We start from the raw sequence: 25,514 nt of genomic DNA, 5'->3' as shown, positions 1-25,514 counted from the left end.
CGGGACCGAAACTATGAGTGCCTCGGAGCACTCTCAATACCTAGATCATCGTGTGCTACTACTTGAACACAAATGATTGAAGCGGGATATTTTCTTTCTCGAATTTTCTTGCTTACGATGAAGAAATACAAGTCCTTTTAGAGCATCTACATCCGGGCACCCCAAACCGCCACCAACTCCTAGGTGGACGCCCTGGTCGATGCCTGATTGAAAAAAAACCCGACCCAGACGGACACCTTAAACAGCCTCAGACGCCCAGGCTGTCCAGCGCCCCTCATATCCAGCCCAAATAGAGGGCAGATATGGGGCAGCCCAGGCGCATCCGCCACGTCGGCTTGGCCTAGTGCTGGCCCACCCGTGCCCCACAAATATCTCCATCCAGAAAACCCTAGATAGCAGTCAATCCATAGTTCACTTCATTCCCCTCTCCGTCCACTACACATCCAGGCCCATCCGATCCAAATCTATGGCCGGCTTGGAAACAGTCCGTGTAGAATCCGGTGGCTCCAACGACTGGGCGAACCTGCTGCACAAAGCGGAGCCCGACGACACTACCAGGGAAAACCATATGGATAGACGCTTACTACTAGTGCGCTATATTTACCCAGGCTACTGCTAATTACTAGTAGCATGCTATATTAATCACTTGTTACTAGTAAACATTACTGGTAGTGCATGGCAAAGAAACGTGTTATGGTAAATATCTGATGTGGATAGCACATAGTAGTAACATGGGTTGTAGAACATGCGCTACTACTAGTTGAATCTAGTACCCCTATAAAAGCACGAGAGGGCAGATCCAACTAAGTATATTAGCCATCTAATCAACAATCTAAAGGTCTAAAATCATCGTTAACGAAAACTATCGTTACCGAAATCTCCCCTTCGCTAACGAACCCCGCTACCGCTTTGTCTCTCTCGCCACCCGCACACCCCTTCTTACCAACCGCTCGACTCCGCTGTCGCCCCTTCTGGCCAGATGCTCCACCCCCCGCCGCCGCGCCTGCTCGCGTCGCTCGGCCCCTTCCCCCCGCGGCGCTCGACCCCCCGCCGCCGCGCTTGCTCGCCGCCGCTCAGCCCCTTCACCCCGTGGCGCTCGACCCCCCGCCGTCGCGCCTGCTCGGCCCCTTCCCCCCGTGGCGCCCACGACAGCCGTCTTACTCACGCTCACCGCGGCGGCGCCTACCGGAGTCGTGATGGGCTAGCACAGGAAGAGAAGAGCATGGCGCCGGCACTAGCGAAGGCGGCCGCGAAGGTGGTGACGAAGCCGATGGAGGTGGTGGTGTTCAACTTCGGCGACTCCAACTCGGGCACTGGTGGGGTGGCGGCGATAAGGGGGTTGTGCATCGCGCCGCCGGAGGGGCGCGTGCCTTCTTCCACCACCCCACCGGGCAGCACTCTGACGGCCACGTCGTCCTCGACTTCATATGTGAGTGCCTCCCCGTTCCCCTCCCCTCTCCTTCCGCCACCAATTAGGCAATTAAGAAGAAATTAGTTTCGAGATAATTTAGTGATGAAAAGATTAGTCAATTGGTTTTGTTATTCTTGTGATAATCTCTATTTCTAATGGAGCGGTTGGTAGAATTGCGTCTAGGTTTTTTTTCGTCCCACCACTTTCATCCGGGTTTTTCTCGACTGGTTTTTTTTCGTCCCCTCCCCGCCCCCACCGGTTTAATTTCGCGTCACCTTCTCACACAACGAAAAAAATCTGAACGGATCAAAACTTTCAATGTTGGCGCAAATTATTTAGTAATGTCTTTATGTGAAAAATCAATCACAATCAATCTCTAAAGATCAAATCTAAATTAATTAATCTTACCTTAAATCGCTCAATCACATTAATTAGGAAACAAAAATAACTAATTTTAAGAAAATTAATGTGTAAATAAAGGTTCCTTTTCCTGCCCATGACTGCGTCTTGCCCTCCCTTCGATGACCCACCCCACGATCGGTTCCTTCCCCCCTCGCCCCCACGTCAATAGCCCCTCCAAGAAAAATAACCAAGCCCTATCGCGGATGCTAGGCGTCATCCGGCTGATCCATGCGTGGGATCAGCCGGGTTGCCAGCCACTCGATTCATTCGACCTGTCCATCCTATTAACCGTTCGATCCACCCGAGTCCAGCGGTAGACTCCACATAACCTTGGTTAGCGCATCAACGCATACGTGACCCACAGAGGCGCTCCTAGTTTATGTATAAAGTAGCAAAGTCATCTATGCTCCTCTAGTCTAGTACAGTATCAGTTAAGTAGCAAGTCAGCCATTGCCCTAAAAAAGCAAAACCTCCATGCTCACGCAGCGACACGAGCTGCTTCAAAAGACCAGCGGCGGGGGTGGCTGCTGCATACGAGGCCATACGCGCTGCAAGATGAGACGACAATGTCGGGAGGGGTGGTCCGGGTGTAGTGTTAGGGCGCGAGCAGTGTTGCGGCGTTGGACGACGGTCTCTGCGATGGCAGCCCGACACCTTCGATGACGGCGCCGATGCTACGAGACGTGCTGCGACGAAATCCCAGTCGTTTCAATGATGTTTGCGGCAACATGCTTCGACAGCGGTGGCGATGGCGCGACGACGTGCTTTGACGGCCGCGATGTGCTTCGATCCTTGCGGCGGAGCCAAGATGACAACATGTCTGCTTCAATGATGTTGCGACGGCCGCGGCGGGTGCTTCGAGAACTGTGACTATGCTACGATGGCAACCCGGCTCCTTCGATGATGTTGCGACGCCGTGCTTTTGACGGCCGCGATGATTTGCAATGAAACACGACGACAACATGCTTCAAACGGTCGCGTCGATGATGCAACGACGTGCTTCGATGATTGCGGCGATGCTCTGAGGAAGGCCCAACTGCTGCGACAGTGAGCTTTCCTGCCATGGCGGTTCTGCGATGATGGCACGGCTGTTTCGACGATGCTACAACAACCCAGCTGCTCCGATGATGCTATATATGATGGTGTTTATGCTTCGACGGCCGAGGCGGTGCCACGACGGCGACGACGACCAAGCTACGAGGGTGTGCTTTCGATGATCGCGGCGATGGTCCTATGAAGGCCCGACTGCTACGACGGTGTGCTTCCCGGCCATGGCAGTGCTACGATGATGGCAGGGTTGTTTCGACGATGCTGCGACGACAACCCGACTATTGCGATGAAGCTATGATGATGTATATGCTTCGACGGCGGCGGAGACGTCAAGAACACTACTCTAAGCATTGCTATATCCAAGCAATCATGAACCCATGAGCATCCTAGTACCAAATTCAACAAACACTGAAACAACCATAATCAACGTCAAGAAATATGATGTTATAGAATCGTCGTTTGATGCTTACTAGTCACGTACATGTGTAGGTACGTGGCTAAGCTCTACGTGTGAGAAGTGAGAAGAGTATGAGGAAATTGTTAAACAATCTTGAGACCAGTCAGCTTCAGGCGTCACGATAGGTACAGTTACTTCGCTTGGGCCACACGATTCGCACGGTGACGGACGCGGCTTCTAAACGTTTTCCAAGCCCTATCCCATCATTGTCTGGTTTTCTTCGTCTCTCCTCCCATCATCGTTTGTGTTTTTATTCGTCTCGCCCGTAGCCGAAAAAAATCAGCCAACGAGCCTCCCCTCCCCTCGATCCGTTTCCTGGTTCCATCGTCAAGGACGCCCCAGCCGCGGAGCCCTTGGCCGCCTCTGAGATCCGAGAGGAACCATCCGGCTCTCGCGTTGGCCGCCGCCAGTGCGGCTCCACCCCTTTCTCCCCCATCGATCCCCAGCACCTCCTCGCTGTTCCCAATCCCATCCTATGCGCGCCCCTGCGGCTAACCCTAGCCGCCAACTCGTGTTGCGGCCGCGTCACCGGCCGCTTGGGTGCAGAAGGAGTGGCAGCGGTGGCGCCGTGCTGGGGCGGAGGAGAAGGATAGCGATGTGAAGGTAGCGCCGTCCCAGATTGAGGTGGAATCCGGTGAGAAGCGCCTAAACAAGCTCGGTTACAAGGAAGAGCTCCAGAGGGAGATGGTACGTACATTATCATTTCCTTCATATATTTTTACCCTGCAAATCGGCTTTGTATTGCTCTGTATGTCCTATTTCTGGCAAAGAGAATTAGGCACTTGCGGATTGCATCCACTTGTATTTTCTGATGAGATATGAGACCTGGTTACATTGCGCGTTTCAGTAAAACTGTGGCAACGGTGGCTATTTTCTTCGCCTGGAGAAGCTTGATGCGATTGTGCATGACCGGCTTGCGAATTGCGTTTCGTTTTGCCAGTCGTATTTTTCTGGTTTCTCAAGAGAGGGAGTTCTTTTGTTGCATGTGCTGCAGACGCTGTTCAAGACGCTGGCCATCACTTTCTCCAGGATGATGATCTTCACCGGGATCACGTCTTTGTACGGTAGCATCCTCCGGTACGCGAGGCCGTCCAGCCTCGTGCGCGGCTGGGTCATCATCTCCTTCTTCACCTGGTTCATCGGTGTCGTCATGTTGGGGATTTCTCCTTCCCTGTAAGCACACACCTTCCCATAACTCGCCAGATTCAAGAATCAACCCTATCTGTGATTGAAATTTAGTGCTCTGTTTATCCGTTGCTTATAACATTCAGTTTGGTTTGGTCCGTCTCAGTCAAAATGATGCCATTGATGTACATAATTCTTGCAATTTAGTTCTGACTCTCGAGTGGCAATATATGTGCGACAATTACTGATTCTTGAATGTACTGTTTTCCTGTATTTGTGCTGCATGAATGTGTCATATTAAGTGGAAAAGACTCATGGTTTCTGATCATGGCTGGTGTGCTCTGTTTTAAACTTTTTTTATTTTTTGTTTGACAACAGACAACTGGTTCCCTCTATTTCTGGGCAACTCATCTTGCTGCCCGATCTGGGGTCAGCGTTGCTTGCTTGCTTTTCTCCCATAGTCCCGTAGATGAGTGTCGCCGCCGTCTTCGCCTTGGCTATCAGATGCGTCGACGTTGTCATCGCGTGTGCCACGGACCAGTCAGTGGACGCTGATGCTTTGGCGTATCTGATGTGGCAGTCGTACCAAGTCTGCTCCAAGTCACGGGTGCAGTAACTACCCGTTTTTTTTTTCAATCTTCCTCCTCATGCTTGTGCGTTGGGATGCACCTTTTGCCTAGCCGGTGACTTGAAACTTATTTGGGGATGGAAGTAGCAAACTGATGCAGATAGTTTCATAGTTTTGGCGTATTTAGTGTCAAATCTGTTTTGACTGCTTCAAATTTTAAAAGAGGCAACCACAGTGTTCTTCTTCTATTTTTTTATTTAATATGTGTCTGATTGACCTGCTTGGTTGTGGCTTGTACAACTTTCTATTCTCCATTAACCCTTTGATTTATGTATGTTGATCTTTCTCAGTTCTTTGAACCTCTAACTACTGAAGCTGAAAATGAAGTTCATGATTGTTTGTATGGCAACGGTTCAGGGTACGCTTCATGACATGCTTGCATCTTGTTTGAAGCTTCCTATGTGCCTTGCTAACACAACTCAACATTGCTCCTTTTCACTTACAGTAGCAAAATCCTGGTGCTGCATGAACCGTCTAACATTCAGGTTAGCAGGGGGGAAAATCAGTGTTTGAGACCACATGGCAGGTTAAATGACGAGCTAAATATTCATCTTACATGTACTAAACCATCCTTATTGATTGCAAACATGTAAACTTTGCACTGATGTTTTTATACCTAATGGGGAAAGTGGGATCCCTTGTCTTCAGGTCAATAATTTGTACCTTGAATTGTTAAAGGAGAGGGGAATAAAAAAAACCAAAAGGTTCTCTAAATGCAGCTTCTTCAATACATTTTATTGACAGTTGATGGATGGATCCAGTAGGCCTTGGTAGTGCTAAGCGTGTTTGAATCCACTATTGCTAAGCGTGTTTGAAACCACTATTGCTTGAGTCGTTCTTCCGGTCTCCCATTGGTACGTGGGGCGTACCCCATGTAACATTATGTTTCTCTGATAAATTTACTGATGTGCAGGTCGGACCATTCCGAGAATCAGACTTGCCAATATGAGAGGTTAAATGCAAGAAACGAGAATAAGGTGAATACGCTGAGCGGTTTCACGCCTTTCTTTGATATTTCTGTGGTATTTTTTTTCCCATTCACTCCTTGTGAAAATGAAATCTGTTATTTGGACTAAAATTCATATCTGCATCTACCATTATACTTATCATCGTGTAACATTATGGGGACAAATGCAAAAGTTGTTTCTGTTTTTCATCCATCTCTACGTTTTCTGAATAATACTTTTTTTCCTTAGCATAAACAACAGAGAAGCCCTCTGCACTGAACAAAAAATGTATTGAGTTAAAACCTATATCTGCCAAATACGAATAATTGTCATCAAATCATGTACAGTGCTTGGATTTTATTTACCGAGAAGACCGTCATTGTTGTGTATACACTTCATCATTTTTTTCATTGATGTTGGCTGCAAATGTTTGACATGAATTAAGATTTCTAATATGTATTCCAGTGATGTTTTTTTAACATTGTCAGGAAGTAGTTTTCTTTGATGACGAAGATACAAAACCCGCTGAATCCGTTGATGTCAAGGTGGCTAATAAATGTCAAATTGGTAACACGATAAGTGATAATAATTTTGCCTACTAACATTTCATCACTATATGTTGTAAAATAGTGACCAATCATAAAATGTAGTACTAATTTGCATTGTTGGATAGAGGGTCCGTTGGTATTACAGGTGGTGGTGGATGAAGGGGATAGTGTCACTAGAAATGGAGGTGCACATGAGAACTATTTTCATAGATTTTTTTGAAGTTACTAAATTGTGTATGATAAGACAAGATGAGACTTTTGAACGACAATAGTGCTAGAGGATGGGCGGATCAAAAGAATGAAAGTGGAGGAAAAGTAAAGGTAGGGAGAAAGATGACGCTTTGTCTTTTTGTAGGAGGAGGATGGTTACCGATGCTGGACGACTACCGGGGAAGAAAGAAGCGGAATAGAGAGTTGTTACTGCTCATTATATTGACGACCTGTTGTTAGACCCTGCATCGCTGCTCCCGCCAAAGCGTGCTTCTCTTTTGACAGCAGAGAAGTCTCAAGGTGGAAGGTTGGGGCTGAGAAGCACTAAGTTCTTTGTTGGCTTATATACTGCTAGCTATCAAAGGTATTTTCATATTGGCTGCATTTTGGGGAGCCCGGACTGTCTAAACGGTTGAGGGAACTCATTGGGCGCCCTTTTGAGGTCTGAAAATGTCCATATGTGAGGGAGAAATGATCTTCGACCTTGGAGACAACCTTAATCATTTGTTTGTTTCATTTATATGCATTGTAGCCCGACCTCTTGTCCTCTTTCTCCTCCGCTGCCACCCCTCCGCACCGCTGCCGCCTCTGTCGGACTAATTGAGCGTGCCCTGGTCGAGGGCCCCGAATCGTGGGACGATGGCGCAGACCGCCGCAAGGGCATGGCGCCGTAACCCCAGGGCCGGGCGTGGCGCCATTGCGGCCAGCGAGTAGCGCCGCAAGGGCGTGGAGGCAATCGCGTAACCCCAGGGCAGGGCGTGGTGCTGTTGCAGCGAAGATTCGTTCTTGATTTGATTTGGCGGTGTTGTCTTGGAGTGGCGAGGGGGGATTTTGATTGGGGAGATGGGTCGAACTCCAATCTGGTGCGGCCGCATATGGCCGCGTCCGAGTTTTCTCTCGCCAAAGTGAGGCTACTTTTCCTCCCTCTTTCGTTTTGCTAGCCTAATCTCGCGTTGAAGGGAATGGATGCGTTTCATTGACTCTAGATCGTGAAATGGTAGAGAGATAGATTGATTCTGCTCAGTAAGAACAAATAAACCAACTTCATGCACATTTTTGGTAAAGCAGTCTGACAGTTGAGTCGTCCATGGGTAACTGCATCTGATTTTTGTTGGAACTCTGGGTGAATTGCTTTTGCAGATTTGACAATTGAGATGCTAGGGAACACAAGAACCGGGTGCTATCAGCGACTGACACCTGGCGAGCAGTTGAGGTAGCCAGGAGCCATCCTTGAGAAAAGATTGGTGCTGGAATACAGTGGAAGGAGCCTCTGTCGCGGGATGCCGATCAGGTGACTGGTGTGGGAATTGGCAGTTCTCAGTCAACGCAGGATGGCATGATAAAAGAAGTTGTTAGCACCGAGCCACCGATCGACGAGAAGATGGATTTCGTGATCCGGGCGATAGCAAGGATGCTTAAGAGCATGATGGACAAGGGACAGACGGAAAAGAGTTGCAGGATGGAGAAGGGATGAATGAAAAGGAGTATAGCAGGAAGCAAGTTATAACAAATATGGATCTGGTGCATCAGAGAATAACATTGCTGGAACACATATTGCTGCAAGCTTACATCTTCTTTCAAAAAGGTAAAATTTATTAGAGAAGACCAATCTATTGCTTGACAAAGACGATCAAGCCCTTTCCCCTTCTAAGGGTGGTGGTATATTACTGGAAGTCCATGAATCCCCTTCTAAGCGGGTAAATTACTGGAAGAATATGTATCATGGATACATACCTGACATGTCTGGGTCATCTTATTTAAATGTAGGACACAAAATTAACCTAGGAACGAACCTTGTTCCAGCACATCTATATTACTACTACTCAGTATCTAACCTTTTGTGTGTGGGAAAACACAGTATGTAAACTGATACTTCGTATGAAGGTAAAATATTTGTGCATTGAATGAACTGAGAATAGAGGTGATATTATTTTTTGTAACAATCGAAGTTATTCGATGACTTCTCCCGAAGACACTGCAGCCATCTTAATAGGAAAACTCGATCAGACTTACCCAGAGTATGCTATTCTCTCTCTAACAATAATTAACTTTTGTAAGGAGACATTACCGGGATGTAAGGAGACTTACCCAGGGTATGTTTTCTCTCTCTCTCTAACAATAATTATTTTGTGTACTACTTAGAGAACTGGTTAAATGTTTTGTACTGCTCGATCACAGATATCATATTTATGTGGTAAGAAAGGAATTGTTAGCTGAAACAAATAATGTTGTATATTGGTGTCATGTAGGTGACTGCACGGCAATGGGTGTCATGTAGAAACTACATATTGTGTGTTTGATATTTATTCTGAATTTAACTCTTTGTTGATAACTTTTCTTTTTATTTGTGAAGAATTTATTCACATCCTGTATCATGAGCAAATTATTTTGACATATATAAATATATTTTCTAGACGCGGATTATATTTCAAGATCTATGATAGAAACTGCTAGAGCATCTTTGACAATTGGATTTTTTTTCAGTTACTCTTTTTATGGGTTTTGTAAGCTCTGTTGATAGTGATGGTGAGTTAAGCTCATTCGGAGGTAAATACAGAAAACTGAGATAAGATACTATCACTTGCTTTTATGTGTTACGGTTATGGTTTTTATGTGACTGATTAGGAGGGTGCAAATTGGGACAACTTTCTTTCAACCATCTGAATGTTGTGATACATGACTGTGAAAGGATCGGATACACCACATACACCAGGTAAACAACATGTACCTATCTGATTTCACACTTGCGCTCAAGTCCCATTTTAAAAATATGTTTCTTCGCAACCTGGTTGACACCAATGCGCTCAAGTCACTTTATTTAGTCGAAACATGAAACAGCTCAACTGAAGAGAAGAACATGATTTTTTTCCATAAGAAGATGGGCAACTATCTTTATAATCAGTATCTAATATTCTTGATTTATAATTTATCTTATTAATATCTGTGGTCAAGCTTCTAGCCCCTCCCCCCCCCCCCCCCCCCCTCCCCCCTCTTTCTCCGGATGAAAGTCTTGCCTTTTGGCAGGACGACGGAGGCGCTCTCACGTCTCGGTCCTCCCTCGAGGCGCCATTCAAGGGGTGGTTGGGGGTTGTGGTCCTGGTGCGTGCTGGTGGGTGGCGGTGGCGGTGCTCGGCTCCTCCCCTGATTGCCGGTGTTGGTCCTTTCACAACTTTCAGCAGCTCCTCGCCTTGTTTGCTGGTTGGTTGCCGTCCGGTGGTGGTGTCCGCCTGTTGGCATGGTCTGGACAAAGGGGAGATAGTTGTCTTCCCTCCGGCAGTGGCCCGAGGCGGCAGGCGGCAGAGTCGATGCTTTCGTTCAAGCGGTCTGGCTCTTCATGTCCACGCCAATTGATGTCGTCAGGTGGCTTCGGCCCTGCTGTTCTGGCTGCGCGAGACCTCCGGCGGCTCGATCACAATTTCTCCTGGTGCTTTGTTCGCTGCTGCCCCTGAGTGTAGTGAATTTGGCTTGTAATTTTTCAGTTTTTGGCAAGTCTTTGCCTTTGTCATCAGCACCACTGTATCCTAGCTGTTTGATGGCTTAATTAATTTGAAGTGGGACCTTCGTGCCTTTTCTCTACAAAAAAATTCCCTCACATTCCATTCCCTCACATTTCGAATAAAAAATTCCCTCGGTTGCAGAAAGACATTGAGCTTCTGCAGGTATGGGTTTACACCTTGTCAGTAGTACTTTTTGGAAAATTCTGCATTACTTGACTACATTTTTTTTACAAAACCACCGGTTTAATTTAGCATTAGTAAGGTAACCATGTATTCCTGGCGGGCAAGGATCAGGAATTTGATAAATGTGTAGTAGTGCTTGATTGAATGTAGAGCATGCGTACTCACGGATTTGTCTTCTGCTTGTGTGTTACCTAGGATAATGATAGGCTTATCCTACAACAAAGTGTGACTAATTTTCTTTTGTCTGATCTAAATATGAGGGAGTTTAACCATTATTCAAGCAATTCTCGGTTAGGTGAACACTTAGTATACAATTCTATTTGCTTGTCAACATGCGACATATTTGAGGACTTATTTGATAGTATTGCAATATGGTCGAAACTGTGTTACTTCTAAGAACTGAATATTTTTAGTTGAAATACTATGTAAACATTGAATAATAATGTTGGACGGGACCATCTACTTATTCGAAAGTATGTCTTTTGTGGCTTAAGCATAATATTCCAAAATTCACCGAGTTTTATGCAACAATACGGGTATATATATGCGATTAGAACAAAAATTAAAAGGCCCGTAGCAACGCACGGGCATTCTACTAGTTAGCTATAGTTGGTCACATTTGGAATAGTTTGCAGAATTGGAAGCGTGTTGACAGTTTGCAGAATTGGAACCGTGTTGACAGTTTGCAGTAGTTGCCGGCTGGTGGCTACTTATGTGTTTTCTGAGAAACGCATGTGAATAGCGTGACAGATCGGTGGAAGACAAGTTCAAGCAGGCCTTGCAGAAGGCTTCCTCGGTTACATCATGTGCTCCACGCAAGATGCCAACTGCTCCCTCGGCTACAAGTTTCTTGCTCTGTACCTTGGTAAGTAGTCTGCTGTCATGATGCAACAAGGAAACAGTTGCTCCTTGGTCTGTCATAAATTATATTCTAAAAGGATTGCCAGTTTATTAGTGATTCAAGTTTAATCTTTGGCAATTTAGTCTGAAGTGTTTGGAATTAAACGTTCAGCTTTTTGTTACAATATCATTCACGTAACTCATTGAATTTTGAGCTCCTACCAACTACCGCTACATCCAATTCTCAGCTAGAATGAACATTTGCTAATGCAAACTAAAGTTAGTAACTTATTAGCATACATACGGGAGATATATATACTTGCTGACAATGTTTCTGTGTGCTGCTCCTGGCCATTATATGCATCCACAGTTCCACACAATTCAAGTTTATATTCTGGATGGATGTTGATCCACCAACCTGATAGTAATGGTATAGATAAATTTGGTGTTTTACTTCTGTCCGAACAGCATATTTCTACCATTCATTAGTTCTTATCTTTGTGTGGTTTGACAAAAAAAGTAGAGATAGACAGATAAGTGAAAGATCTTCCCATTAACATATGCAAGTTGATTCTTGCGTACCTGCTGTCTGAACCTGTCTAAGTGTTGCCTGTTGCAAAAATCTTCCTTTGCTGCAAATATTGCCATTGCCCTCCCCATTCTCCAGGTAAATATCTAGGTCGAGAATACTAAGGTCTCATGTGCATGTTTCAAGGCTGATAGCAGCACCTTGCTTCTTATTTTCTAGGGTCAGGCCGAGTCAATGCTATTTGTGATCCATATGGCGGGTTTCAGCTTATCATCTTGACAGATGTATGCAGTCACATCCCCATTTCCTCATTCTCTAATTATTTGGACCAGTTTCTAAACTTCTGATCGATTAATTTATTGCATTACATAGTGTCGAGGATGATCAAGGATTAGAAGATAAACTTTTTATTATTGCAAGTGTATCTTATCTATGAAGCTAATATACCTTTTATTTTCCTACATAGTGTCGCAACCAATCCCGTTGGCAACCGCTAGCACCCTCCCTGACACCCACACAACAAGGTAAGTCGCGGCCTCCTCTGCCAGTTATGACCCCTCCTCTCTCTTTATCTTGATGTTGTTAGATTGATTCATCATGATATGACATTTTAACCAAGGATTAGACAACAATTATTCTTCTATATGGATTTTTTTGGTGTAACTACAATATTTTACAAGATGAATCATTCCTGCATAGTAATCTCAGGGCATATTTGTATTTAGATAAGTGTGTATGTCCAGTTAATAGTAAAATTTGGTGTTTTTATGTTCCTCTTTCTGCAGTTTTCTTGCTGCATTGGTCATGATTTCTGTTGCTTTCTAACATTTCAGTTTACAAAACTATTACACAAGTATGTATATGCGCCATGTCCCATGGACATACATGGAACTTCCCATCTATATAGCAAAATCTATGTGTTTATGTCATTTTCAATCTTGACATAAAGAATGCTCAATACAGGCTCAAAATATTTTTATGAATTAGTGAATTAATAAGCTAGACTATAAGGTGCTCATTTGAATTGCTTGATCGGTTTCGGTAAACTTCAAAATAAGAGTTGACAACAAATTATGTCCATGTGTCGTAGAACACTTATTTTGCATGAATAACCTTTAGTTTATCATGAGTTCTCATGATAGTGTCAACTCCAGTTTCTCCTATTTTTTAGCCAATCAGGAAGTAATTATATATTAGGTTGCAGTGATCATTGACTTGTCGAGGATGAAGTGGGAGGCGTCATCTGCCCAAGCCATCAGGTAGTCCTATGCTTAGGTTTTTTTTTTCCTTGGCATTGGTACTAATTATGATGATCTCAGTGCCGACAAGCAGTTATTGGGCTCTTCCCTCTGTTCGAATTATAATTTCTTGATTTGAAGTTTAGTAGTGCCACGGGCAGCTGACTGTAATAATGTTACACAAACTGTCACCATATTAAAAGCTTAGTTTCACTCTTTAACGTAAATCCTAAATTGCATTTTCTTTATAATGAATAACTCCTGGATGATTTTTGTTTAAGAGCAGAACTTTGTGAATGGAAGAGGTTATGAAGTTTGCTATTCTGGTTTCGGAAACAAAATAAGTAAGTCCAATCTGCGTGACCTTCATGTCCATAACGGGGGTGATATAGTCAATGGCTCTTTTCACTTGTTCATTTCATAATAGCTATGGAGTAATGTGGTGCACACTATACTCAAATAGATTGGAAATTATTTGTAATCTACATTAACATATTGCTTCAGTGATTATCGGTGCGTGCTTTGCCATGCCAGATAAGTGAGAAAGGCCGATGCTTGGTGTAGTGTAGCCCAAGGTGAAAGCGACTACTCACACATCCCTCTACGCTTATTTCACATGAAATGTTATTCACAGTTGATTTTCCGATTGCCATCTATTATTTGCTGTTTGTTTGTAGATACAAATACGATGCGCCAATTGTAGTTGTTGAGAGTGAGTGCAATACTGATATACAATGATGTTGAAGAGGATATGTATCTAAAATGTTTACAAGATAAGTGAAAACCATTATTTTTCATATGATGTTGATGTATGGGGTTAGGCACAAATCGAAACTTTGCCAAATCTGATCTTTTAGAGGGTTTAATCTGATTTCTAAAACTGTTCTTGAGCCAAATAAAGTAAATGGTCTTTTTACATAGCTTCAGTTCTACTTGATGAATTTATGTTAGTCGAGAAGCGCATTGAACAGGATATATGACATTAGAATGTTGCTACAAAGTTTTGCTCTAAAGTTATCATATTAGATATGATGAAGTAACCGATGTGCATACAAATATCGATCCACATTTATGATTCATTATCCTTGTGTGAAAATTCATCCATCTATACTTCTTTAAAAGGGGAAACAAATGTTGTGATACATTTGGTTGCATTGAAATGCTAAAATTCGAGAGCTCATATATTCGCATGCGAAAGTACTGGGTAAGATGCCTAAAATGCTGACGTGATACATGTAAGAGAGAAATCTTATGATTTAGGCAAGTTTGTGAAGTGGTACATCTCATCAAGATTAAACTTGCAAGTCCATGGATATATTTCAAATCATTGCACATGTAGAATTACAAGTAGCTATGTGTAGATTGAAACTATGTATTAAAATGAGACACCCCACGCTACTACTGAGTGACTGCCGCACCACCCACCACCCAATCCACTCCCACCCCACCAAACTCTTCGTGAACACCCCACCCCTCGGTCGAACTCCTCTCCCCCACGATCTGGTCGCTTCCGCTACCACCCACGCTGGCAACCCACGCGTCCCTCTCCCCCGATTCCCGATTCATCCTCGCGGATCAGATCTGGCTGGCTGACTGACTGACGGATCGGTTTCTTGTCCTCGTGATGGATGTTGCTTTGCAGGTGGCTAGGGTCTCCGCCTTCGGCGTCGGCGTCCTCTACGGCTCTGTCAAGCTCGGCATCCTCAAGGTAATCCCGCCCCCACCCGCGCAGCATTCCTTCCTCTGTGATGCCGCGTGATCGATGCGATTCTGGTAGCGTCAGTGTTGGCCGGTGCCCCCGTTGGTTGCTAGGGTTAGGAGGAGGGTTCGGTCCTAGGGCTGGATCGATTGGATTGGATGGGGCTGTGCTTTGTGCGTCGCGAATCTGAGATTATTAGCCAAGGGCTTGCCTTCGGAGATGGGATAGCTGATTTGCTGGTTGAGCGCCTTGATTATTCTTCTGGTTTGGTCTGTGTCGCGCTTGGCCTGGGCCAAGCCAGAGATTTACCAAGGGTTTGGGTTCAGAGATGCTGTTGAGAATGTGGGTGGACCGCAAGTAGTTCCTACTGTTTGTTTTTTATCGCACTTCAGTATCTATTGCCACTCCTTAGCAATTAGTGCTCCACTTGCTTGTCTCTTCGTTGGCCGTAACTACATTTAGATGTGTCTTAATGTGATATTTTTGCATTTATGTTTATTTATGTAGATTCAATGGATTTTACTCATTTTTCTTTCTTTCTATTTTACGGTTTCTGCAGAAAATTCCAAAGGCCATAGTGTATCCAAGAACAAAATCAGTGGTATGTGACTCTACCATGTAGTACTTAAATTAGTTCATGTGTTCACCTACGTCAGTTGTATGTGATTCATCTGCTTTTTGTTACTGCCAATCACACGAACAAACAAAGATGACATTCAGTTTATGTAAATTTAGCAGTATGAACTAGTAAGAGCCTTTTGCTGAACTGAAGATGCTATTTGCTTCACTTTTTTGTCGGTTAAACTGTCCCAGATTATATAAATTTAGTAAGAACTAGTAAGAGTTAAATCAACTGTGTGCTGCTACGTACTCGGTATTCCGGCCTTCTCCACTGATCAGTGAGCTCCGCCACCGAATGTAGCTCCTGTGTTGTGTTGCTGTTCTAGACAAAGGTTTTCTCTCAATTTTTGTACATCTACATCCCCTCCTATGATGCTAGCTTAAGCAGCGTGTTGAATTATTTCGGAATCTTTTATGCACTTTTCTGTTGAGTGCCTTTGTTTTAAACTATGAGATATGCCAATGTTTAATTCTGAAATCTAAATGCAATCTTATGTTGTTCCACCGAGATTAATTTTCAAATGTGTATATCTAATGTTTTTTACTGCAGTTTTAAGCTTCGCTGACATCTAACTCTGTCTAGTTATTTTTTGTTATTTGTCTTTGAACCTATAAAAATGGGTGATCTGTACACTTGTCGTTTCCTACATGTGTGTCCTGAACATGTCTAAAGTTTTTTATAAGAAATGCAGTTCTGAGCTCGGGCAATCGTAGGATGACTAGACACGTACTACATATGACTTCAGATGTATATGTATGCAATTTCACCCTTTGCTAAAAAACATCCTATACAATGTCAGATTTTGTGAAGCCACGATGAGCTAGGGGTTGCACCGCAGGAGCATAGCGTGTACAAGTACTGAACATTGAAGATTGCATTGCAGCTCATCAGTATGCCTTCCTTGCAATCTTTGAAGCCTATTAAATTCGGAAGTGTTATTTTTTCCTGTACAAGTTTGTTTGTGTCAAGTACTGCTAATTTATGTTTTGAGGGGTGCTCATATACTTCCTCGGCAGCATGGGAAGCTTTCACATTTGGTCTAGTTGTCTCTATGGGTTAGCGACTTAGCATACATGTTATAATCAGCTTTCACATTTGCTTCTCTGACAAGTAAGGTCTGTTTTCATTCATAGGTAGAAGGTAGCGATAGAGAGGGCAGCTTTGTGTAGATATCTTACCTCAAGGTTATCACGGATGCGCACAATATGACACGGAATTGGCAAAAAATAGGGAGCTACAATATGAACTTTCAAAGGTTGGTTCCATTTTCTGTATATGTCCTTGTACACTCCTATATTCTCCCATGATTGAAGTCTGCAATGCTTACGGGACAATCTTTGTTTGTAGGTTATAAGATCTCAGTGTCTGCTTCAATGAAGAGATTTGAAGAGTTGCAAAAGGTAATTTTGGGGCAAATTTCCATTGCTGCAAGATAATGAGATGTTGAAGCGGCAAACTGAATCCTTGACACCGAAGTGCAGTTGCGGCAGATTATCTATATTCTCCCTTTTTCATTTTTCTTATTATTGGAGTGAGAACAGGTCGAATGAGGAATACTGTGATAGTAGATACAACAAATGTAGTAAAAAGAAACTTATGTTTGCAATTGTTAATGACATACATACTTGCATGTTTTTTGAAGTGGTCATTCGTGAGTAGCAATGCATAATGAAGGTTTTTGGCTCATTTATGGACTGCCTGATCCGGAGGCTCTCGGGGCAAGCGTGCTCTAAGAACTCTGACCTGACGGACGGCTGCACCTCCAGCTCCAACGAAAATGCACCGCCGCACGCCGTCGCCTACATGGAAGAGGGCCACAGCCGCGCCGACAACCATAAGAGGAAGGGGCCGTCGAGGAAATGGTGATTTCCTCCTCCCTTCCTCATTTTATTTATGTTTTATCTATGTTTTAAGTAGTTTGTAGTATGGATTTGTACTGTCCGCCAAGGAACTCCGATGAACTATGGTCCTTTTGTCCGGCGATGAAATGGTGATCCGATGAACTACGTGTTGATCGTGTTTATACGTAACGTTCCATGGGTTGCATGGGTTTGGGGTTTTGGATACGAGGGATGCGGCTGTGGAAGCTAGCATATGAGGCGTGACCGGTCGGGCGCGTCCGCGGGCATTTGAGGACCCGAATTAGCTGTCCATGGCTGTAGATGCTATTATAAGACAAATAACCTAACTCAATGAGATGGATGACCTAAGTGCTTATGTCAATGTCCTAGATGACACCACTGCTGATCTCATGTCCTAGGATGACATCATGGCTGATCTCACTATTTTAGACATGGTTTAATCATACACTAACCATATATCTAGGAATGGTGAAGGGATGGGACGTCTATCAGCGAGGTTCATGGAGGAGGGACGGGTCAATTTCTGTCCGTGCATGGCTCACAGTTGGGAACATGGCTCACAGTTGGGAACAACGATGGAATTTCGCTGGGGCTGGGCAGTTACGACTGCCCGCGGGCTAGGTGTGGTCACCGGCGACCATGATTTGACCCCTTTCGGTAAATCGTAAATCTCAATATGGTGAAACGCTTGCTAGGGACGGGGTAAATCAATGCAAATAAGCTCAGTGCCATAGTACACAACCTGGCACACTGAACCACATACCACATTGGACCCCAAAACACCTAGCAGGAACTTGCACGAATTCTCACCGGAACTGGCACCCCTTGTTTTATCCGGGAGAATTAATGGAGTGAATTGCACTACATTAATTGAAAAAGTAGGTTGCGTGTGTGTGAGGAGTGCCAAAAGAGGGTGCGTCGGCCGCGTGATCGAGCTTGTACACACTACCGCAGATCGAGCGGCTGGTTGTAACGTAAGCTTCTCCTCCCACCCACCCCTCTCCATCTCCATCTCCATCTCCTTCTCCATCTGCGGGGAATAATCTTCTCAGACATCACACCGCGGTAGGGCCGGACAAGTATGACGGGGCAGGCGCCAAGTCTCGTGTTCCGGTTCACCGACACGGAGGTCACCAAGATGGAGGAGGTCCTCCGTGACCTCAACGCCATGCCCAAGCATCCTGTCATCCAGGGCCTCACCGACGACTTCAACGCCTCCCCGGACCGCTCCGGCGACGGCAAGGTCCCCGTCCAGTACAATCAGGTACTAGGCTTTCCCTCCAAAACCCAAGATCCGCATCCACCCTAGCTATTTCCTTATTAAGATCTATAATATGTGGATTTGTGTTGGGTGGTCGCAGGTGAGGAATTGGTTCCAGAACCGGAGGTCCGCGCAGTCTAGGAAGATGATGGTGCCCCCAGTGGCCGAGGAACACCACCCAGTGGCCGGATCTTACTCAGGTGCTGCTTGAATCCCCATCTTAACTTAATAAGCTGTTTATTTCCTGTGATTAATAACTGCACTGATCTTACAATGTAATAACTGCACTGATCATACAATGTCATAAGCTGTCTACTGCAGAATTTATGCATATCAGTGCTATGCTCCTAATATATGTTGACGCCCATTCGGGAAATTGTACGACACGTGGTTCGTGCGCCATTACTCTTTTGCGTGTGAAGCCTGTTGCAATGCTGTCTAGTTAACTTGTTGAAGCCCATTTGGGAAATTACAGCACACGTGGTTCGTGCGCCGTTACTCTTATGCGTGTGAAGCTTATAGTGATGCTATCTCAATAAGTTGTTGACGCATACAGTTAATTTTATGCAGAACTACGGGCAAAAATGGCAACCCAGTTTATTTTGATGGGTTTTAGGACTTCATATACAGCCTAGCCTGTACTTTTTTGAGGGCCTTTCAAAACATGTCGTCCCGCTGTCCCAGTCGTTCAAGCTCATTTGGGATATTCCAGGACACGTGATTCGTGAGCCCATTACTTTTATTGAGAACCGCAGGGAAAATTTTGAACTCAAGTTAATGTTGTCGGATTCTAGGACTTTACAGCCTAGCTCATAATTCTTTGTCTTTTGTACGTCCATCAACACTTGTCGCCATGTGGTCTCAGTCATTGAGGTTCATTTCGGCAATTGCAGGACACGTGGTCCGTGTGCCCTTTATTTAATTCATTCAGAAATCTAGGCCACATGGCGCAATTTTAGTATTTGATGTCGTTCAGATGATTTTATTTTAGTAACAGACCAAACATATACCATGTATCTTGTTGATTTTGGATTATTGACACTGTCGTTGCCAATCAGGGAATAGTTCTTCGGATGGTGGCCATGTCCAGTTTGAGGCAAAGTCAGCAAGAAATGGCGCATGGTATGCAGATATATATATACATATTCCATGCTTTCCTCTTTTGTGGCGTTTGATGTCTGTTTTAATTTTCCACGTGAGTGTGGGTTACTTGCATGAACCTTTCAGTTTTACATGCTTGACCAATTATTGTTGTTACAGGTACGATGTTGCTGCCTTTCTGTCCCACAGGTTGACTGGAACAAAGGACCCGGTAATGACTTAGAACTTTTCGTTAAATAGGATTGATGCTACTAAATTCATTTCTGCCATTCTTTATTCAAGTAGTTTGCTAGAGATGATTTCGTTTCTTCTCTATTTATAGCTGGATGACAGTATTGATGTTATAACATTTTGAACACCTGTCTTATCAAACTTTATGGTGTACGAGTCCTATCTAACTTTATGTTGTACGAGTCCTGCGTGTTGGGGAAGTATCACTACAAGATAGTACTAATAAGATATTGAACAGTTAAGAAGACATAAAGAATCTTGAGTATTTGCTACTTTAGGCTCGTACGGAAAGCTGATACTTGGTGGTATAAAACTTACTTTCACAATCTCTGTGTTTTATCATGTAAAACAAAATATAAATTGAATGTTTCTTTCAATGATTATATAGCTGTGTAGACATGTCAGAGTTTTAGAAAGAAAAAAGTTAGTTCACCCCCTTCAGTTATCATCCTTGAACTGTAGAAATTGAAGCGAATCAAACTACAATGGTGGTTTTCATGACAGCTTCGTCATGTACTGAGCGCATTCAGCTGCATGCCACCATGGAACCCCACTCTACCAATCTCATGATCTATAATCAGCATAGGGAAAATAATAGATTTTTTATATGGTGTGACCGTGCAATATAACATACCAAAGTGCCTATTTAGGTTCTTGTACTGTACATTTCCTTAAGGAAAGAAGTAAGAGAAATAGTACTGCTAGTTTGCTAGACTGCTAGTTTTCAGACAGTAGATTGCGCGATTGCTGTTTTATTTATCTTCTGATATTTTACCCTATATGAAGAAGGGCATTAATTGTTAGAGATATTGCCACGTTACTATTTTGTTAATACTATGGGTATATGGTTATTTTCAAAAACATAGTATCACTAACGAGGGTTCCTTGTATTTAATCTTCTACGGGGGGAAATGAAACCCAAAGAAGTGAATGGGGATTTTGTTTTATCAACCTTTTCTTCACAAGGGAAGAAAGGGTTGATACAATGTGCAGCAAAGCTAGCAAAAACATATATAATACAACAAATGTGCAGCAAGCTAGCAACAACATTCGGTACAAATATCATTGCATAAGAGTTTTTTTCAATGAATAACCAGGTGAAATTTTTCAATGGATAGCCAGGCGCAAATTCCAGACCCATACTCATGCGCATTCAAACTGTAAAGCATATGCATCTATGTTGTTCTAATTTCCAAATTAACTAACAATCATTCTCTGTTAATTTCCAAATTAACTAACTGATCCATTGACCTCTATGCTTACTACATGTGATCCACACCATGGCGGTACCAGTACTAGCTGCCAAAAGTTTGTTTCTTGATGTGTCTGCCCAAGTTGGATGATTTTCCATAATTCTAGTATTTCTTTCTTCCAATCATCCATGGAGAATCACAACAGCAGTAGTATTATTGTTTTAGACTCTTAGCCTCCACACACACCAAAGGAAGAAGTCACAGCCATAGTACGGAAAGAAGTTTGCATCATGTAGGTGTAGTGTATGTAGCAAGCGCGGAAGGGAAACGTGTTTGACGGACACCAATGGGCTGGTGGGAGTTGCACAAACCATCGAGTACTAAGTGATACATGTGGTTAGAAGTGATTTGAGCATTTTTTTTTCACAGTCAAGGGTGAAAACTGGACTCCATTACTTTTTGAGAACTACGCAATACCCATGTTCCTCTTGTGTTTAATCACTCTCCACTGCGGGTTCAGTATGTGTGCATTACGTGAACTGTGCTTGCACTTATTTATTTTTTGTGTTTCAGGAAGTACTAGTTCGATTTACTTGGCTTGGACCCGAGGAGGATGAATGGGTTGATGTTTGTAAATGTGTGAGACTGCGTTCTCTTCAATGTGTTGCTGTGCTGCCTGGGGATCTCATTATGTGTTTTAAGGTATCCATCTGAAACAACTTCTCTTCACCTGACTTGGCAAGTTAGCAGCTCACAACTTGATAATTCATGTCTTCCTGAAACATGACAGCTGCTCCATTTTGCTGTTGTTATGCACTTGAAAATTCTGCTAGTTAACTTATTGTTCCACGGTTATTTTCTTACTGTTACTTGTTGGCGTATGATAGAGTAGTGATGGGTTTGTCGTTTGGGTTTCACTCAAGTTTCTTGTTGACTCAAGTTTCCGCAGTTTATATAGGCTCTATTTCTTGTTTGTATATACTTATAAAAGTTGTGATTCCAGTTTGCGAGTTTTCAAACTATTATGATTGACAACACTTATTAAACGGCTTTACTTTAATAATCTTTAAGAATTGTAAGTTTCAGTACTTTAATAATATTTAATATGATTACATCAAGCCGGCTCCGGTAGGGGAGCGGCGACAGCGGCGCATCGGCGGCTCGTTCTGACGGTGGTAGTGGTCGTTCAGTGGTCTCGGAATCTCGATATAATTTTATTATGTTTGAGGTGCTTTGTACTTCCGGTGAACTTTGATAATAGATATGAATCATTTTTAGCAAAAAAAATATTACATAGGACATTTAACTATAACCCTGTGTCTTTCCATATTCTTGGTAATCGTATTACATAGTACATACCTGTGATGCCACTTGGTCCAACCGGCACCATTGATTTGGCTATTTATTAGTCGAGACGTGAATGACCAAAGGACCGTAAAATCAATGCATTTTATTATGTCATACTTCTGCGTACTAAAACTGATTTTTAATCTAAAATTGTGTGTGAATTTATCCAATAAATATTATTATTACTTCATTATTAAATTAAGCACTGAAAGCTTCATTTTGTTTTTCAAAATGAAGGCTGTTATGTAACCTATCTCTGTCCATTTATAAAGTGGATAAATCAACTTTCATCAAATAAGGTGGATAAATTAGAGCATTGAGAGGAAAAATGCATGACTTTACTACTCTTTCAAGGCAGCATTATATACTCAAACTAGAGTATTGTTGAGGGTCTGAGTAAGGAGTTTTGGTCGCTGGGAAAGTTGATTTAGCTGTCTCGTAATGTAGTGTTATCATTTAATCAAGTTGATTTCTGTGCTGAATTGAACAGGAAGGTAAAGAGCAGGCCCGCTATTTTGATGCACATGTTCTTCAAGTTCAAAGGCGCAGGCATGACGTAAGGGGGTGCCGCTGCAGGTTTCTTGTTTGTTATGATCATGATCACTCTAAGGTAATTCTCCTTCTGTCTACACTGTGGAGTGTCCATGCATTTACTCTGGTTCCATTGTTACATCATGGTTAGATGTCAGAATTAATTCAAGCTTGGGTCCTGGAATTATTTATCGGGCTGTTTGCCAGATAATAAAAATGGATTTTGGACTTCATCTTGGACTCCATGAAAGTTATTAGCCAACTACAACCGAAGTTCTAAATCAGACCTCCAGCCCTATAATTTATATGTAGTTGGCTATGGTTTTGTTCTTCATAACATGCCTGGACATCAATAAATGAGTAGCTCGCCACGGTCTTTTCTCTACCCATTAAAATCCATCCCACTTTCTGTAGGAAACCAAACTTACTTCAAAGTATCCATGTCATTTCATTTCCAATCAGCAATTTTTTTGGCGACCAACAAAAGAAATCTAGTTTCTACTCCCTCCATTCCATATTACTTGTCGCTGATTTAGTACAAAGTTGTACTAAATCAGCGACGAATAATATGGAACGGAGGGAGTATAAGATTGATTGGGAAAAACAGTCCCTCCATTTTTATATACAAGGCCACAAATTCATATTACAGGTACCAATGTAAAATTTAATGTCTATTTTGCAAGTCGGTTTTTCATTTCATTTACTAGGATCATTGGGGCATCTACAATGCAAGAGCGCTTAACCAGGCGCTTAGACAATAAAATAAATTAATTATGGAACTTGCGTGGGTGTAGGAGTTTGTTTCCCCAACGGAGGAGCGCCTACTCGAGCGCTAATCTAATTCTTTTTCACGTGGGAAAAATGGATAGTGCTCGTTAAAAAAGGTTCGTACGGGAGAAAAAAAAGGAAGCGCCCGATCGCTAGAAAAGCATCGACGCCAGCGAAAATCCTTCGATCGAACGGGATTTACCCATAACGACCAGGACTTGAATCCTGGCGCCTGGCCTAAGCGCCAGCGTTGTACATGCCCTTAATACGCTCCATGCATGCAAGGAAACTGAGTGGATGAAGTAGCCGACTGTCATTATGACTGCATGCAGGCAAGTATTAAATAGGTTGCTAGTACGAGAAAATATCATTAATTTTTCCTTGATTACTGTTGGTGGCCTTGTATACTCCCTCCATCTAGGTGCATAAGTCACCTTATGAAAACTAAATAATCTCAAAACACTTAGGCACGGTACATTAACTCACCTCATTTCTTCTTTCTTGACATAAATAAATGAACAACAAATAAGAGATGTGGGGCGTCTATGCTTTCGATGACTGGAGACTACCAAACAAGACATGTAGTGGTCAGTTCATTACATGCAATGCTATTAATTAGCAAATAAATGTTACGTTCTCTTGTTTTTCCCTCTGCCTTAGTAGCGGTGCACAACGTAAAATGACTTATGCACCTGGACGGAGAGAGTAGATGCAAAATGTATATTCCATAGTGGCCTTGTATAAATAAATGAATGGAGTACTATGTTTTTGGTTCTAGGCTACTTATCTTACTTTATCCGTCTAGGTGTATAAGTCACCTTACGAAAATCAAATAATCCCAAAATACTTAGGCGCGGTACACCTCGTTTCTTATTTCTTGACATATCAACCAATAAGAGATGTGGGATGTGCGTGCTTTCAATGACTTGAGACTATCAAACACGACATGCAGTGGTTAGTTCATTGCATGCAATGCTATTAATTAGCAAATAAACATTAAGTTCTTTCGTTTTCCCCTTCTCCTTGGTTGCGGTGCACAACCTAAGATGACTTATTCACTTGGATGGAGAGAGTACTATGTAGTCAAATAAAACGGAAAGCAGAGTAATGAGTTTAGTTTGTTTTATGATGTTTATACCAAATAATTTATTTTTGCATTTCTTTTCACGTGACAGGAGTTTGTTCCACTGAGCAAGGTATGCCGTCGATCAGTGCACCAGAAAGCCCAAGAGCCGCCCGAGATGATGGATGTCAACACTGACAAGGTGACCGGGGGCGGGGTTCCCATTCCACCAGATCAAGGAGGTCCATCTGACAAGCCGGTTGCTCCCTTACTTGACGCGCCTACTAGCACTGGCAGCAATTCAGTGGCAGATGTTGAGGCGGGGGGTGCAGATGAAGCACATGGCGACAAGATTGATGTGGGAGCGTAGCTCTTTCACTTCCTTGTGAACTTTAGTCAAAACGATGTTCGCCTAAGAACTTCCAATCGAGGAAGGATGTTTGGTTGCCCAGTAACTGTAATGTGCCCAAGTTGACTGGATTGATTGTGTCGGATTGGGTATCTATATCTATATAGGTATGTCGTCAGAGAAGACATCCCAACATTGCTAGATGAGATGGGCGCTCCTTCATCATGATAATACTCCCTCCGTTTACTTATACAAGGCGACAATGAAAAATACACTTTGCATCTATACAAGGCCACCAACACTAATCGAGACAAAAGTTAATGATAATTCCTCGAACTAGCAACATATTTAATACTTGCATACATGCAGTCATAATGACACTCCAATCAGCTTTCAATCCCTTCTTTGCATGCATGTGTTGT

General features: G+C 43.2%; 2 protein-coding genes and 1 long non-coding RNA gene across 8 annotated transcripts; all 3 read left to right on the top strand.

Moving 5' to 3' along the window:
* Nucleotides 1-3,607: 3,607 nt before the first annotated feature.
* On the top strand, nt 3,608-9,706 carry LOC123494404 (uncharacterized). Of its 6 annotated transcripts, XR_012188302.1 has the most exons (5): nt 3,608-4,007; nt 4,315-4,493; nt 5,987-6,050; nt 6,924-7,085; nt 7,919-9,706. XR_012188302.1 is itself a non-coding variant. In XM_073502732.1 (4 exons), exons 1-4 carry the CDS (start codon nt 4,005-4,007, stop codon nt 7,922-7,924), a joined length of 252 nt encoding a protein of 83 aa, XP_073358833.1. In that variant the 5' UTR covers nt 3,608-4,004; the 3' UTR covers nt 7,925-9,706. The 6 variants fall into 6 exon arrangements, 2 of the variants coding, with proteins under 2 accessions (XP_073358833.1, XP_045086171.1); XR_006665755.2 differs by adding an exon at nt 5,364-5,431 and having other exon boundaries at nt 5,519-9,706; XM_073502732.1 differs by lacking the exon at nt 6,924-7,085.
* A 2,836-nt stretch (nt 9,707-12,542) lies between these two features.
* Nucleotides 12,543-17,373, top strand: LOC120966731 (uncharacterized). The gene is made up of 5 exons (XR_005761000.3): nt 12,543-14,773; nt 15,324-15,365; nt 16,186-16,276; nt 16,520-16,641; nt 16,734-17,373. It is a non-coding gene; the product is annotated as an uncharacterized lncRNA (long non-coding RNA).
* An 844-nt stretch (nt 17,374-18,217) lies between these two features.
* LOC109749309 (protein SAWADEE HOMEODOMAIN HOMOLOG 2-like) lies at nt 18,218-25,298 on the top strand. The gene is made up of 7 exons (XM_020308275.4): nt 18,218-18,512; nt 18,610-18,709; nt 19,568-19,631; nt 19,770-19,821; nt 21,608-21,736; nt 22,872-22,991; nt 24,856-25,298. The coding sequence occupies exons 1-7, from the start codon at nt 18,330-18,332 to the stop codon at nt 25,111-25,113; spliced, it is 906 nt and encodes a 301-aa protein (XP_020163864.1). The 5' UTR covers nt 18,218-18,329; the 3' UTR covers nt 25,114-25,298.
* The last annotated feature ends 216 nt before the right edge of the window (nt 25,299-25,514 follow it).

This window comes from Aegilops tauschii, chromosome 6 (genome assembly GCF_002575655.3).
Source record: "Aegilops tauschii subsp. strangulata cultivar AL8/78 chromosome 6, Aet v6.0, whole genome shotgun sequence".
Taxonomy (NCBI): Eukaryota; Viridiplantae; Streptophyta; class Magnoliopsida; order Poales; family Poaceae; genus Aegilops; species Aegilops tauschii.
The sequence above is the reverse complement of the archived record's forward strand: the minus strand, read 5'-3'. Positions and strand labels throughout refer to the sequence as shown.